Below are 17,255 nucleotides of genomic sequence, written 5' to 3' on the forward strand. Positions count from 1 at the left end.
AAATAACTAAAGAATGCCAGAGCAATTTATATTACGTTATTACAAGCAATTCTCGGCAGCTTTTCGGTATAAAGACTAGTTATCATTTTCTTGCACAAACTATCTTAATAAGGAAAAAGGAAACATGATGGTTGCAGGTACATGACACATGACATATGTAATAAAGGCATAAACAGCCTGCCTGCAACCTCAATATGAACTTGCCCATCAAGAAGAGAGGCAATGGGGAGATGAGAGCATCAGGGAAAGTTCTGCTCACTGTGTTTCCATTGGAGCATACACTGAGAGGATTCATGCTTTCTTTCCCCTCCAATGAGCCAGTCAAACAGTTATATTTCACACAAAAACAAAACAAAAGTAGCGACAATAACAGAAAACACATTCTACCTGTCAGGGCTGTTACAGCAGGTGACAGAGAGAGCAGCGTGAATCTTCACTTTCGTACTGACAGTGTCCCAAAACATTATCTTCCAGTGCGCCAGTCTAGTCTGCCAGCCCAGAGAGGTACCAGACGGAAACATGGTGGGGGTGGATTTGTGTGAATGTGCACATGTGCATGCATGTACATATGCATGCAAGTGTGTGTATTTGTAAGTGCACATATGTATGTCTGTATGTGCATGTGTCACCATGCAAAAGTGACTTCGCTGGTGCTTTTGGGAGATGAGTGGCATATCTAATCACATCTTGCTGCTCTTTCCTTCCTTTCCTGCCAACTGTGATTCTAAGAAAAGTTTGACAGAACATAATATTCTGGGTTGTCACACACAGTAGTCCTGGCTTGTGCTTCTGCACCAAAGACGTGGAGGCTCATCCTATGAATCCAAGTGTGATCATGACAAAACCATCCAAGTAAGCCACAAACCATATACATTTCAGATCCTTTATGGGAATGATAGATTTTACTGCACACACAGCCATTCATCCACAAGATCTTTTAATAGCTTTAGGGCATTATCTGGTAAAGCAGTATTCTGTGGTATATAAAGGTACCGTATACAGTATATCAATACTGTCCCAACCATTAGTTCACCATTTCTGGAGTGCAGAAATCCATAAGCATAGATCCAGAGTGGGTTTATTTGCATTCATTCCGCTTTTCCCGCATTCTTGTTTGAAGTCTATAAACATGGCAGGACTTCTGCTCCTCGGGTGGTTATGGTATGCTGACATCCACTGTTGTTGAGGGGGTACTTCGTGGGACTATCGCTTCACCTCCAGAGGCTAAATCATAATTTTAATTCTAATTTGACTAATGGGTTCCGAGATTGTCAAAACTCCAGTGTGGCAGTACTTTGGCTTTATAATGCATTATAAAGGATAACCAAAATATTTAAATTAGGACCTCTGACCTTTGGTGATGAATCATAATACACACTTGCAAGTTTATCATCCTGCTCATTTTGCCAAGCAACAACAAAATAAATGTTTAAAAGCAAATTTGGTACGGTGCAAAATCATTGTACTGTACCACTGGCACCATCCCACACCCCCCACACCCCCCACAGCCATTATGAACAGTTGGTAGAACAACAAACATAATAATTTACCAGCGTTGTTACTATTAAAACTGTGTACCTTAATACTGCAGCATTTTCATATGATGATATGAATTCTGGACACCACCTGTAACAATATATCAGTTTTTGTGGCGCTGGTGCTGATTGACTATCCACAGCAACAGCAGAGATTGTCTTTGTAAAGCTGACTACAGAATTGTTTTAGATCTCTGGGATTCACATCAGAAGGCCACTAAAGAGTGCAAGGTTAAGAGCTAGAGACGACACAAAAGCAGATTTCTTTCACTGCTCTTGCCAGAAATTATGTTTTTCTACCACTGTTAGTATGAAAGCACTGAGTGGTGTTAGAAGTCTTTCTACAGTATCTGATTTGTTTCTTTTAAATGCCAGACTAAAGTACGGCACTCTGTGCCAGAAAAGCAGTATATGCCAAAATGGCATGAAGTTCAAGCACTTGTCTGTGTCCATATATTGCAGAAAAGCATGTATGAAAAAGGCTGACAATGAAAGATTGATATAAAAGGAATCCTGTGGGAGTCTGCGGACTCTCTATACACAAAGTAGAAAGGGAGTCAGAAAGGGAAACATTTACTGTGTTGGTAGGTGTAATGCATGTCACCCTTCTACACAAAATACTGAGAATGTTACATTCAAACACTATTGATCTCATGCACAGCACCTTCTTTTTTGTGTGAAACTCACCTGTGTTTGGGACCGCAAGTCGTCCACCTGCCTGGCCAAACACGCCAAACGCCTTTACCGGAGCCTTGGAGGGTTTGTTCAATAGGTTGGGAGTAAGAAGGCTCTTCTCATGATTCTCTGTGATGCTATAGTTTCCATGGCAAAGTCCCCTAGGGAGAGTCTCGGGGACGGCTTTTGCGTGGTACTCCGCCCGATCTGCTACTCCTAGTGACACCATGAAGGAGCTTGGAACTTTGACCTTGATGTCTGGCAAGGGGTCGAAGAGAGAGGACTCGCTTATCAGCTCCTTGTCCATGGAGTCCTGGAAACAGATAGGGCTGCTGTAGGCACGGCCCACCGACAGATCAGGTGCCATGGAAGAGCTGATCAGCAAAGGGTTTCCTAGGGTGAGAGCGGAAAATATCAGTTGTCATCCTCACAGGAACAGAAAAAAGAATGAATGAACTGCACATCCCTTTCAGGGACAAAATTGCCTGTTGCATTATAAATATAAGCGCAAACTGTGCACATCTGTCCATCTATCTGGTCTCCACAAGATTGTCCAGCATTATGCTGATAAAGATCAGCATGTCACCATCACTCATCGAACATGTCCCTTGGTTAACACTCCTATTCAAATCCACACTCATGCTTCTTGGTCACATATTCAATTTCATTTATCTTAACTTTTATTGAAAAATACAGTTTGAATGTTTATTTGGACCTTGACAAATTGAATACGGAAGTTCCTTCTGATTTATGTATGCCATGATAAATACAATCAGAAAGTACACTGCTCTGAGGTAGCCTGTAGAGCTATAGTAAACACATCAAACAAGATCGCAGACGGAGAACAGAGTATGCAAAGAAAAAATCACAAAGGATATGGCATCTCTCAGTTAAATATCATGTGTTCCTTATTTGTATGAACATGCACTTCATACAAATAATGTTGCAGATATAGTTACTGGAAAAAGCAGCCCTGGTCATTCTTATGTCTCCCACTGATTGATTCAGTGAGCAGTTTCCCAGTAGCCCATCCTAGCAAAAGGGCAGTGGTTTAAGGGAGCTTGTTCTTTTCTTTAAGCAAGGCTCACTTGGAGGACAAGGCGTGCTTCTTTAAAAGAAGTGGTCATTAGGACAAGATGGATTCTCATACCCTTGCTGTAAGTAAAGAGCACAGTCCTGCAGCTCCAGACATGGGCTAAATCGGCAGTGGAGCCAAGTGTCCAATACTGCCTTAGTTCAGGTTCTGCCTTAGTCCTCATGTACCAGTGATACTCACTGTGCCTGTCAGTAAAGATTGGATTCCCAGGACCCATAACAATCACAAAGACAAAACAGAAGAAGTACAAATGCACTAAAAACAAAAGTAAATCATCACCTCCCACAATTTCCAAGATGCACTTGACACGTTTTGCAAGGACCTTGTCCGACCATGACTTGCTACTTTACCGACATTTGATACCTTTGATGTTTTTTGAGTTATAATACATTATAATACATGTTTTGTTTATATTTTGTTTCTTTGATTTGACACGCACTGCATTATTAACAACACGCAGCCCTTACTTGCCTTACCAGGAAGTTTAAAAGACCAGGAAGTTTAAAAGAATATATATATATATATATATATTCAGACTAACAAGATCACAGTTTGAAGAACTGCTTTTTAAAATGTTAGCTATGACTAAGATTATTCTATGAAGGCCATGCTATTAAATGTAATACAGTGAAAGCAAATCAATCAGATTCTAGGAAAGCCTTTTTTAAACTGACGCATTTGTCAGTTATGTGAAACAAGAGCAAATGCTTTCAAGATAATTACCTTTAATAACATATTGGTCAGTTCCATGCCTTGTTGTTTACCAGCATCTACTGCCAATAATTAGTTACCCTTTACTCATAAATTGCAGTGGTACTGAAGGTCCTCAGATAAATAAATAAATAGATGAATAAATAATGTTTAGAGCAAAAGCTAGACGTGTTGTCATTTGTAACGCCATGTACTGTATGACATTATTTTGGTTCCAACTGTCCTCCCAGTCTTATAAAAGAAAATAATGAGATGCCTGTCCTATGCTCATTGGTTAAAATGTTCAGTAATTTCCTTTCTTTCATGGCAGTTCACATTGCTGTTTGTTACAAACTTTTGGGGATGCATTACCTTGGGAATATTATAGATAAATTGATTAGGTTGGTTCATATTTCCCATGATTTTAGCAGGAGAAAAATTCTAGCTGGTTCATTGAGTGTTGGACTTCAATAATATACTGGGCCTAAGTCAAGCTCCACCACATTTCCCCACGAACCCCTGTGCTCACCTTGCCTGGCTGCCTTGAAGCTGAAAGACTGGAATCCCCCTGTGAGTGTGGAGGAATCAATGACGTCCACCCCGTACTCACTCTGGTTCTTCCTGTACAGCATGACAGCCACAATGAGGACAGCCATGGCAATGATCCCAGCAGCCAGCCCAGAGTACAGGGCCACATCACTGGTGCTGTCCATACCTACAAGACAAAAACCAGAAAATAGTCTATTATGTACAAAGGACAGGCAGCATGTTTAAATAAGAGCTTTGAGAATCTGAAGCAAACTGTAACTGAGACTTCAGCAAGATGCAAGTCTGAGAGACTTCATGCTTTGAGGCTGAGATCAATACAGCTACACAAGCAAGTTGAATCATAGGGCCTCAATATCCGTTCCCAATTTCTTCCTCTGAGTATTAAAGAAGCATTTTCCTGGAATGCCTCCAGAAAAGATGCTTTTCATAATCCTCGGGTCAAGGATTTATGGCAGAACTAAGCCAACAACTTCAGCAATTTATTTCCTCCTCTGAAAATAGAACCACTCTGTTCAGGCTCCAGATAGTTCCAAGTATCACAGACCAAGTTCATGAAGCTTACAGTCTTTGTACTTTATGAGCTGTGAGGAAGTGATTTCATTCATTACGGAATTTAATAGATAGTAGGACTTAATAAAATTCACATAAACTCTTTAAGGACATATGCAATTCAATCAAACCAAAACAAACCTTACAGGATAAATTTGGAGCCATATTTCAATGTAGTCTGCTTTGATTTTTTTCTCAGTATTGCTTATGTTTGCTAATGTCTAATTGCACTATCAAATGTGACATTTTGTTCTAAAAAAAATGCACTGCAAAAAGATGTCTAAGCAAATGTTTTAATCTTGTAATGAGAATTTAAAGTTTTTAACCATTTTAAGTTACTTTTTGCTTGACAGTCAAATTGTCATACCCCATTGACAAATCTTGAAATGAGTCAAACTGTCTCACCTCATTGTCTTTTTGTCTTACTTCAATCAGACGACTCACAATTTGAATTCAGAAATAATTATTGATGTTTAATATGAATGCAACTTTTGCATCAATGCTCTGCTTTGCATCAAAGCCCTGCTCCCTGTTTATAAGCCAATCAAAATGATAGCAGGGAGTGACCACTACAACCCCCCCCCCCCACCATGGCAATGAAAAGCAGAGACCACTGGTGAATGCTGGGGTGGTGGTGGGGGCACACAAACCTTCTGAAAGGCAGGAGTAAGCAGAGCAAGTCGAGCAAGACTAGCAGCAGCAGCATGGCAGAATGAACAATGGCATGAACAGGTGAAGTTGGTGATTTGAATATCCCTCCCATTAAGGTGTAAGCAAACATGTGAGCGAACACGGTTGTGCTATGGGTAGCGCTGTTGCCTCATAGTAGGTAGGTCCTTGGTTAAAATCCTGGCCAGGGGCATTCTGCGTGGAGATTGCATGTTCAGGGTACTCCGGTTGCAGTGTGTTGAGTGTGTTTTGCAATTTCATTCAGAAGAGTGGTTGTTGCCAATTAAGTTCCTGTAAATAAATATGTTTGTACTCCAGCTTAGCACCTGAACATCACAGAATATGTTTTAAGGAAAAGAACTGAAAGGTGTGCACAATTCATGGGTAATATACAGCAACAACAAATCATTACTTAAATTATCCTGAACATTCATTCTTAAAATCTCATGTGAAACAACACATGGTCTTGCAAGGCATTTGCTGTAAATAAAAATGCCACAACTGAGAATTCTCTCCAACTCTCTTTGAAAAGAAATAAGTCTTTTGCACCCCAGACTATAAAATACAACACAATCCTACCAGAATCCAAATTAATTTAATCCAGTAATGATAATGAATATTGACCAATGGAAATGAGTTTGATGAACTTTAGGACAAATATTTGTTCCTGACGATTTTAGAGGGACCCATAAGTAATTTTGGAGGATTTTATGACAGTGTCTCAAATGAACACATTTAGAGGTTTGCATTTCTCTCTTCCTGACTGAGGTGTTCGCATCACAGTAAAAATGTAATAAAAGGAGATGTACTGGCAGTTAATTCAGTCCTGTTCATACAAATTTTACATTTCCAAAACAGCTCAGCCAGGCTGCATAGTTCATGATAACAGCACAGTTAGCATTGTGATAGATTTTTTGTACTGAAATTTTGGCAAATAGTTCTAATGAAACTGAATGCTGCCCAGAAAACAGTCCTTGGTTGTACAATGGTAACCACATATGCCTGCCTTAGGTAGATTTCCAAAAATAAATGTATATATTTTTATATGAGAGTGTGCGTCTGTGTGTGGAAGGAATCTTCTCTGAGCAGAAGACCACTAGTTCTGTAAAATCAAGATAAAGACTTGACTTCAGCAAATGCATAGACCAAATACACAAGGCTATGAAGACAGAAGCAAGGGTAGTTAAGTTTTAAGGGGTAATTAGCCTTTAGACATTTTTCCTAAGGAACCATCAGGAAAAGGCACCTGTCAGGCTGTTTTGAACATTGTGCTCTCTGTAGTGACAGTGTATTAAAAATGTGGGCAAATGGCTTTTACAACAGTAATTATTTTTTACGGGTTGAAGGGGATGTGACAAATACAAAACAAATTGGTTGACTCACTTTGAGGTTTTACGTCATATATCAGCTTTCGATCTGCAAAAACAGAAACATAGAGTGAGAGGTTACACCCCATGTGGCTAAGAAGAATTCGGTCAATGCATGTGGGGATACTTTAAGCCAGGCACATTTGTGATAGTGATTTATACCATAATCATCAGTCCTGCATACAAAGACTGAATTGCCTGGAAATGGATTGGTTTGGATTTTCTCCTTTTAGGAGAGACTCTGGGACTGTCAAATAGGGCACCTAGAAAACATGAAAGGGGGAACAGCAATTACTCTGACTACTGGGATTGGAATTCCAAGTGGCTGTTTTAAGGTTCAGCTGACATGGATTTCTGTCCATTCATACTTCTGCTTCATCCAATGACGTGTGTGCATTTGCCTGCACCACTCTAGGATTTTGTCTTGTGTTTTTGTTCACAATGGAATTTTTGGCTGACAATGGTTATGACAATGATGATGAAGGTGTGGCTCGCGATGAAGGGAGATTTAAACGCATGGGGACTCACTCTGGGTGCACAGCTCCCCAGTGCAGTTCTCGGTGTCCTGTAGAGCCCCCTCACACACTCTCCCTCCATGTTTAGGTGGCGGCGCATTGCACTCTCTCCTGCGCTGTCTTTCACACTCTGTGCCGCACGCCGTCCACTCGCTCCATTCCTCCCAGCCACCGTCCACTGCAGGAACATGGCATCAGTGAAGGTCCACTACTGCTATCCACATCCAGACCGCCGAGTGTATGCTGGCATTGTACTGTTTTTTTTTCTTTGACACAAAAAGCCCTTAATTTAGAAGGGCTTCCATCCCCAATGGCAAAGACAGCTTGCTGTCACTTTCTTCCTACTTACATTAAAACCTGGGGTACTGTACCCTAAAGGGATGAACCCACAACTCTAACAGAGTGCTGTTGGGCTACTTCCTGTCTTTTCTGCCAGGAAATAAGACCTAAATTCTGTGCAGGCTTAGAAAAAATATTTATTTTGGTTTGTTCAATTGAGCCAGCGAAATAATGTCTCCACAGCTTCTTAAAGGTTCCTTCCTCCTAATATAAATGCAAATGATGTGTTTACACATTGAGGCCAATACAGAGAAGTCCAGAAAGTGGCTTGAGGGTGTAGATTATGTCTCTGTCCATGCATTGCTTTCACAAAATATTTTTTCCCTCTATGACAAGTGCTTTTCCTAAGATTGACTGACTGCACAGCCAAAACCTTTTGGTGTAAAGTCACATTTAAACAGCACAGATTACAAGACTGCAGATTTTTACCAAGGGGTGCAGCATTCGATTTCTGATCCTGAAAGAAATGGGTATTATTTAATGCATTTACAAACCATGTAAGGCCCATTACCCCAACAAGAACAGACAACTTAACCGTAAACCCCAAATATTTCAGACATAATCATCAATCCACTGACATAGAATAACTAAATTCCACAGAAATTCTCTGCATCACATTTTCATTTTGGTCCTCCTAAGAATGAGGAAAGTATCAATGTGCCAGAAAAATTCAGGCAGTTAATGGAAATCTGAAGTGTAAAGCAATTATACTTCTGCCTTTGTTTGCATGGGCAGCACTAGTATATGGGACCGAAAGATTTTTTAACTAAATATGTGGTAGAGGTGCAGGAACAATAACCATTTGTTCTGTGACAGTGAATGCATTTTTATGTAGAAACTATTATGCATAAAAATAAATTACAGTAACTCTCCAAAATAACCTTCAGGAAACAGTCTGAATACACATTCATTCCAGTTTATTGAAGAATCATTTCTAACACATCACAATCACAATGTGATATGGGATTTAAACTGATAGTACACCTTGTTTGAGCTTTTCATTAAAGCAATGAATAGTGCTTCTACACAAAAATAAGTCCATAGCTGTTTCAGACAGTTTCATTACAATTCCCCTTTCTTCCAAAGCTGTTGATATGACTCATCAAAAATTCCCATTTTGTCTTGTGCTGGTTCCACAGTTAACTGCAGATTGGTAGTACTGAATACATGGGGGACAATGTATGCAATGTTTTTTAAAATGTTTTTTAAAATTCAAGTATGTTTTAACTGAAACACCATAGTCCCTAAAAGAGACAATGAAAGCAATCCATGTCATTCTACCTTTTGTTCCAGACAAAAAAATGATTTTTTTCTCTCTCAGGCAATCTTAATCCATTTCCTATTCTTATTTTTGCCAAACCGCATTCCATACATTGATTTATTTGTATATTAATGTGTGGAATATATTTTAACATATTTGTTTTCATTGTAAGAATTTTATGTAAGTTACATGGGTCTAAATAAAGCTTTAATAAAGATATGCACAGACAAGTTTGAAATGGACTGATATGGATATAAAGTGCAGACCATTTTAGTGGTGCTGTACATCAACTAGCTCAAACTGACACAACAAGGATAATAGCTGATATTATATTTTATTCTAACCAACGTTGATGTGGTGGCATGCTACCTCAGTCACCTGTATGATCAGGGGGGTTAGGCAAGCTCACCTGGACAGAGCGCACTGCAGGTGATTTTCTGCATGGACATGCCCTCACAGAAAGAGCCCCCGTTGAGTGGTGCAGGGTTGGTGCAAGTGCGTGAGCGCTTCTGGACTCCCCTTCCACAGGGCACATTGCAGGGAGACCATTCTGTCCATAATGACCAGCCTCCGTTCACTGAAATCAAACCCAGAAAAATGAATGGGACAAAGGAACAAAGAGGGATTTAGCAAAGGGATTCAAAACATAGCAATAATTGTACTAATTATACAAAGTCTTCCTGACATTTATTTGTCAATAGTCTCTCATGTGAAAATGTTACCAATTTCACTTCACATGCATAGCATGAACATACTTATCAGCAATCCTATAGTTTTTTTGGATTTCAGGAAAAAATATAATTATATAATTGGATAATTTTTGTAAGTCCTGTGAGTGAGTAAACATGCATTTATTTTGACATATATAAACAAACCTGATAGTTTTGGACCTTATCCTGACTTGAGTTCATCTTACTTACTCCCCGCTGCATGGGACTTACGCACATCTGAGGTATGTGTATCCCCACTAGAGACACCCAACTGCTTAACTCCAAAATGAATGACCTATGCAGAGTAATTAAATTAGCTTGTCTCACAGAATCTACTAATCTTTCATCGTTTTTTTCCTTTATAAAAACACATTATTCAGTTCTACAAGGCATGGGGTGACGAGCTGTGAACTAGTCAGCAGCCAAGGGGTTTGGCTTCTATACCTTTATTGTCCAAATTCCCAAATGAAAATGCATTATAGGATATGGACTGAAACTGAAATCGAGTACACAGCATTTGCCTGTTGAAGTTTGTGAAGCTAATATTGCAATTTACACACAAGGTAAAAAGTGCTGTCATTGTACTGATGTACATAGGCTAGGAAAAGTCATTATTTACTTATGTATTGTTGCCATTGAGTGGAAAGTGTTTTCTGGAGCACTTGAAAATGAACATTTTTTGAAATGTGAAAAGTGCCATTTTTCTAAAAAAGCAACGTCTTTACTTCTTACAAACCGTGAAAAAAATCTCAATTAGACATTCCAGCACCAAGTAAGGTACCTGAAATCAAACTACTACCTGAAAAAAATGGGCCCTCTCTATGATCTACCCAATGTGACTTGTACCCCTGCTGGGAAACCCCATATATGTTACAGTAACCTTACAGTCTTGTGTTCATTAAGCTCATTTACTCAGCTTTTGAAGTTAGTTTGAGGCCTTCAAGTTGAAATTGTGGCTTAGCTATTATGTTGGGTATCAAGTTACTTTCACTCTCTGTCTTCACATGGCGCATGAGTGTCAGCTCAGCACACACTTCATTGATGTTTATCCAAGCTTTGTTCGTTTATTGGAAAATGCTTGCATAAACGACACTGCGATACTGATAAAGCGCACCATATTATTGTAATTTGTTTATGATTTCATGTTATATTTTTGCAAATAGTTCAGATTTTCCTCCTGGCAGGCTCTCACCCTGTTGCAATCAGGAGGCTTGTGTACCTCCTTGATTTTACAGTATGAGCTACACCAGTGGGAGGAAACTCCTGGCAGGTTTTTACCACACTGGACAAATCTAAAGTGAGAGGTCAGCAAAGTCAAATCAACTGCTATTGTGGAGAGCAGTGCTTGCTCACATATGTGTGTGTGTGTGTGTGTGTATATGTGTGTGTGTACACTATGTGTGTCTGTTTGTGAGGCTGTTGGTGAAAGACATGACTTCCTGCACTTCCTTTGTAAGCTTTGATAACTAATAGAAGGGCTGCTGGGAGCCTATGCCATTTCATATAACCACTGTTTGTTTATGTAAATTACAGCAGTACACTTGCTACATGAACGCCTGACTTTCATCAGCCTATTATCTGAGCTCAGAGTGCACAGCAAGGTAAAACCAAGTGGTTTGATTGTTTCTAAGTGAATGTAGAGCGTGATACAATGCACACGTGTTGAACATACAAGCTCTCCTAAAGGACACATTTTGACTGAAACATGGAGCTTAGTCAAAAAGAGAGAATGGGTCAATAAATAATATTTGTTTTGTGGGGTTCCAGAGGGTACTACCCTTAGTGGAATTGGCTTCTGGAATTGGAATATCGCTGGGCAAAAAGATACAAACAATATTCAAATTTGGAGAGGCTTGGTGCCATTTGGAGCGGACACTTTGGCCCACCTTTTGGAAAACACGTCAAATTTTACTGCTTTGAGCAATCCACTCCAGACTTTTATCTTGGTGTTGTAGACATCCTGGGGTTTGACTGGAAAAAAAAATCTGGTATTGTCCAGTATCATAAGTATATGTAATCACATCAGAATAAAAAGAATGCTAAACGATTTTTAGATTTCTTTGTTGTTTATCGTAATAAATATGTTCTGTATGTTTCCTGAGCAAGACCAGGACACTTGGTCATTTTGGTAAAAAAATGTACTCTTTATTTCAAGCTTTGAACCATGCCTATAATGGGGTCTAAATCTGGGGGAATTCTTACGAAACTCCCTGGGTTTTAGGTGGGTTTTATGGGGGTAATTGGAGCGACATTAAGGTGCAGCATTACTTAATGCTACTCAGATAATCCTGAAAAATTGTGTTTGAATACTTTATAGGCTTGCATAAATATATCAGCCAAATGTATAATGAAGAATGGCAGTTTGTTCATGTTAAAAACAGCACTGTAAAAGATATTGAGAGGAAGTAACTGATTCATCCAAACAAATCCAAAGAGATTTGTTTTATGGGGGGCTATAAAATGAGCTTCTATCTGGTGAAAATAAAAAGGAGGTTTAGCTGTGTAATGAAGGCATAACATCATCCAAGGAAAAAAATACAAAGAAATAACCATACCATGACAATAGCTAGATTTTAGTCTGAGGAGGTCACACCCCTCCCCCCAAAAAAAAGGTCACATTCCCCAGCACCCAACCCCACCCCCCTCCGCAAATAAAATAAAATATAATGTTTTTTTGCTGATCTTTCTGGCACATTAATATATCAATAAGGCTCTGCTTGCATTGGCCTCCCAAACTCCAACAGGCTCAAACTCTAAATTTCACAGAAACTTACCATAAACCACCACTGTGGCAGTAGTGCTGCGCCGCTTAGCCACAATGTTGCTGGCCAGGCAAGTGTAGTTTCCTGAATCTGACAAGCGGGCCTGGTTTATGATGAGGTTGTGGTCAGCTCGAGTATCAATATTGTCATCGCTGAGGGAGACCACTGGCTCTTCATTCTTCAGCCATTCCACCTGCCAACATACAACCTATCAGCAAGATCCTCGCTGGTCAATACAAGCCTGCCCCAATTACTGCCATCCCTGGGGCTAAAAGCTAAATTAGGTCTTAATTACAAAGTTACAGTTTCCTACTCTCACCCCACTAACAATGCCACATCACTCATCTGGTGAATTTCAGTTTATTGGGTGGTAGGTCATATTTCGTATTTGTCCTGGGTAGACAGGATGATGGGGATGACTGATTCATGCAGATACACCAGGGAACTTTGTGTGTGCGTCAGTCAACCTTGAGAATACTTTAAGAGTTATATGTTGTAGATTGCTTTTTGATCCAAATTTATACCCCAGAGGAATAAGTTGTTGGGAAATCGATAAATCAGGCTTCACGCTGTTAGATTTTTTCTTCTCCCCATAGCAGAGAACACATATATTTTGCGCTACTAGTTTAATATGCTGCTGTTTTCTGCCTGATTGCTTTTAAAACCATACTTCTGGCCTCTCAACTTTACCAGGCAATTAAAAGTTGTTCATCCCTTGTGGCTAATTTGTGTTTATTTTTATCATTATGCTCAATGACCCCATTATTGTTGTTATTTCACAGAACTGGGACTGCAAGACCCTGCCTTCATAGATTTTTCTTCTGCAGTGTTGTTGTGTCAATACTTCAACAGTTTTTGCATAAAACAATCCTAAACATACATGCATTCATGTTTTAGCACAGACTAATCTGTAACGCTAAAGGCCATATATGTTTACGTGTCTTATTTACAAAATACAATATTAGACAATAGCTTGCAGCAAAATAAAATTGTGTTCATAACTAAAGTGCTTTTCTTGCTGAAGTACCTCTATTGAGAAAGCCTCATCTGAATCAATCATTCTGCAGATGTCACAAGAACTGAAAAAAGGTCCTCCAGCTAACTTCCTGCTCCCGCCAGCAATGGGCCGTCTGTCTGCTCTCTCTTTCACACTGAAATATCATGGAATACTTCCTCTCTGGCTATTTAATGTCAGAATGAGATAGCCACTGCATTTCACTCTGAAAATATACCTCTAGGCTATTACTGCTACCTCCAATTTGGATTCCTCCAATTTGGATCTGGATGGACAGAAGCTTGGGGACTATGCCACTGAGGCAACAACCTATTTTATTTTATTTGTGCCCCCCATGAAATTACCCCGTGTCCTATAAAAACACAGTAGATTTAATTACTGTGATGGTTAGTAGGCTATATGAGGTCGTACATTACTCTAAGAATATGAGTAACAACAGATTTTTATTTTGCATAAACTTTTTTTATTTTTTAAATGCCCTATAATTTTACATTCTGTTAAGAAATCAGCCTCAAGTCAACAGGCAGGCAATCTAGTATCTTGCCAACATAAGCCAGATAGTTTACAAATGGTAAACATATAAGAACAGAATATTTGTATTTTATGATATGTCGAGCAGTAATTCAATGTAAACTATCATAAACTATCAATATGTCTTGAGTTGCTGCTGGTGGGAGAGAAGACTTCAAAAGACAACTGCTCAACTGCATCACGCTGGTACAGAGGCACAATGAATTAAGAAAATAGAACTGAACAAAAAAATTATTGGTGAAAACAAATAAGCAGTTAGAAAAAGGGAACAAAAGATAAAAGCACAAATGTGCAGAAAGCAAGTGCAATCCCAAGCTTATCCTTACTGTACATAGTACTATAAAGTACTCAAAATAAAGGCTGTACTATAGACTGGGCAACCATGGACTGGATGGCATGTATTTGTTTTATTCCTTCTCTCTTTATTCCTTTCAGTTTAATATGACACTAAAGATGAAAAACAATACATATTAGGCAGTGTAATCAGCCCTATGTGCAGCTGCTGGATCTCCCACAGAGAAAACCATGAGCCATCTACTGCATGATGAAAACAAGTGTGTGCCTGAGGATGTGAAAATTAAATTAGCCAAATTAGCGCTTTTGTTTGAATTAAAATCAAGCTGTCAATGCCAAGCTTCACGTAGGCATTTCACATACTGTACTAACAACGGACTCTAATTTCCTTTCTACAGAATTCTGATACTGTAATAGTAATTTTTTTAAAAGTCTACAGGGAAATGCACTAACATCTCTGTCGAAGTTGGATTTGATGATATGAAAGATTCAGCCAAAATAGACACAAGCAAAAAAACAGACTCAATGCTCTCTGAACAAAAAAAAAAAACTGAGTGAAATCGATGGATTCCTTGTCCACAAGCAGTAATGCACAAATCTGACTGTGATTTACACTATATATTTTCATAATGATAGGTATCATGGCTTTGTACTAAAGGCTCTATTTTATTAACACAAATAGTAAATTCCAAATTCATAATTCCACCAAATCCCTCACCCCCACAGTGCATCCCTGATACAACCCCTTGGGACAGTGCTTTGCAATGCAGCGTTACACAAATTCGCCTGGAGGCACAAGTTACTCTATATTATGCAATTTAAATTATAAGTTTAGACATTTCCTTTGTCCAGGACAACATGGCAACAATTTAAAAAAGTACTCCATACTGCAAGACATTTCAATGAGCAAAATATAATTTTCTAGGTAGCCACTATAGTGCACAGCTGCTGTCCGCTACACTGAGTAACCCCTGGATAGATACGGACACTAGTAGACATGCACATCAACATCTATGCACTCAAGATGCAACATTGTCTATTGTTTGTGCTCCCATTGGTAAACAATGGATAATGTACTAAAAATGGTTAATATAATAAAAACAGTTAATGTAATAACTTTGTCCTCTTATTGTTCAGTTATTTTAGTAATAACTGCCAGTTAATGTAATTATTGTCGATTAGTATGATAAAAATCTGATAAAAAAAAGCTTAATGTAATAACTTTTGTGGTTAATGTAATAAGTTCTTACATTAATAGATAGGTATTACATTAACTGGGGGTTACAACTTTTTTGATGAATAATGTAATACTTCAACTGTTAATGTAATAACATGCCAAATTTTATGTTTGATTTCATCTAATTAATGCCAAGTATCATGCCTGTGGTGGCCATGGGTAGTCCAGTGGTTAAGCTCACTGCCTCCAAAGGTTTACATCTGGTCTACTGCCCTTTAAAACACCCCAACCCCATCTTCTCCTATCTTTTCTGTTTCACCGACCCCCCGAAACACAAACACACACACACACCCACACAGTCTCAGGGCTCTATATTCCAGAATCAATGTCACAGGGTGCTGTCAATGGTGTGGCACACGGGCGTGCTGGCCGTGGCTAGTGAATGTTGGTTAGAATGTTGGCACACTGCAAAATGTGTGGCACACCTGGAAACAGCGCTGAGTTATACTGGATATATTATCATTGGGTGTGGTCCAGCCGGCTCTATTAATAGCTAATCAAAAGACCTCTTTTCTCTAAGAGCCATGCCAAGCCACGGTTTTAGTGCTTTTGGCGCTCTTTTATTGGGGGTCTCACGGCACTTACTTTAGGCCTTACCTTTTTTTGTTTGCTGCACATCACGATGACTACTTTACAAAGTGAACTTGCTACTATTTTGCTGAACGAAGTCTGCCACTTGCGCTATAGAATACAAATTTCCCTTCGGAAGAGATCGACGTTTACTTTTTTTATTATAATACCACGTTAGCGGCCACAAGTGCTGTCAGAAAGACAACAAAAAACACATCAAGCTGTTTATTTGTTTATTACAAAGTTAAGCATTAGCCTAATAAGCAGCATAATAAGCAATCACTACCTTTTGTCTCCATTTCAGCCGTTCAGCCAGCCTGTAATACAATTGTCAGTGGTCCTTCTCTCCTGCACATATTTCTTAGGCCGTGAATCTGTGTTTGTATAATTATTATTATTTTTTTTTTTGCATCTAAGGCTATAATGCACAATGCAAACTCCTATTCTAATGATTGTTCGGACAATCTAAATCTTAAATCTCAATGATATATACAACTAATTAATTGGTAGGCCTATTTTGAGTCATTTATTTATAACCCAAATAGTAGATTTTAAGCTTATCAGTTAATTAATTAAATTTGTGCGAACAACCAATGAAAAGAATTGCACAAGATTGGCATCCTTATACCTTTCAGATTTAAATCCTGTATGGGCAAGGAGACCCTTCTCTACTCTGCTGCCTTTTTGTGCAATGAACTTCCAGCAAGCATAAAAGAAATCAGTGTTGCAATCAGGTTCAAGTCCTTCCTAAAAAATGGCTCAGCAGGGGTGTGGTTCATGAAATGAAATAGCTGATTTTTATATTACGCTATTGTTGAATTTCTGTACTGTCTTTTAGTTTCTTACAGATCTGTATTTTGTTGATTTTTATTGTATTGTGCTGCTGTGGCA

General features: G+C 38.9%; 1 protein-coding gene across 3 annotated transcripts in view; it reads right to left on the reverse strand.

Annotated features, from left to right (window-relative positions):
- LOC135239476 (netrin receptor UNC5D-like) overlaps window positions 1–17,255 on the reverse strand; it is a 106,279-nt gene that overhangs the window by 20,525 nt on the left and 68,499 nt on the right. The window contains exons 5-10 of one of the 3 annotated variants that reach the window (XM_064308151.1): window positions 12,730–12,910; window positions 9,655–9,822; window positions 7,659–7,823; window positions 7,147–7,179; window positions 4,607–4,711; window positions 2,223–2,603 (exon numbers count right to left, since the gene is read on the reverse strand). In XM_064308151.1, coding sequence (XP_064164221.1) covers window positions 2,223–2,603; window positions 4,607–4,711; window positions 7,147–7,179; window positions 7,659–7,823; window positions 9,655–9,822; window positions 12,730–12,910 — 1,033 coding nt within the window. Of the gene's footprint in view, window positions 1–2,222; window positions 2,604–4,525; window positions 4,712–7,146; window positions 7,180–7,658; window positions 7,824–9,654; window positions 9,823–12,729; window positions 12,911–17,255 lie in introns of all 3 variants that reach the window. The other 2 variants (XM_064308149.1, XM_064308150.1) reach the window with 2 other exon arrangements.

Source organism: Anguilla rostrata, chromosome 14, assembly GCF_018555375.3.
Source record: "Anguilla rostrata isolate EN2019 chromosome 14, ASM1855537v3, whole genome shotgun sequence".
NCBI lineage: Eukaryota > Metazoa > Chordata > Actinopteri > Anguilliformes > Anguillidae > Anguilla > Anguilla rostrata.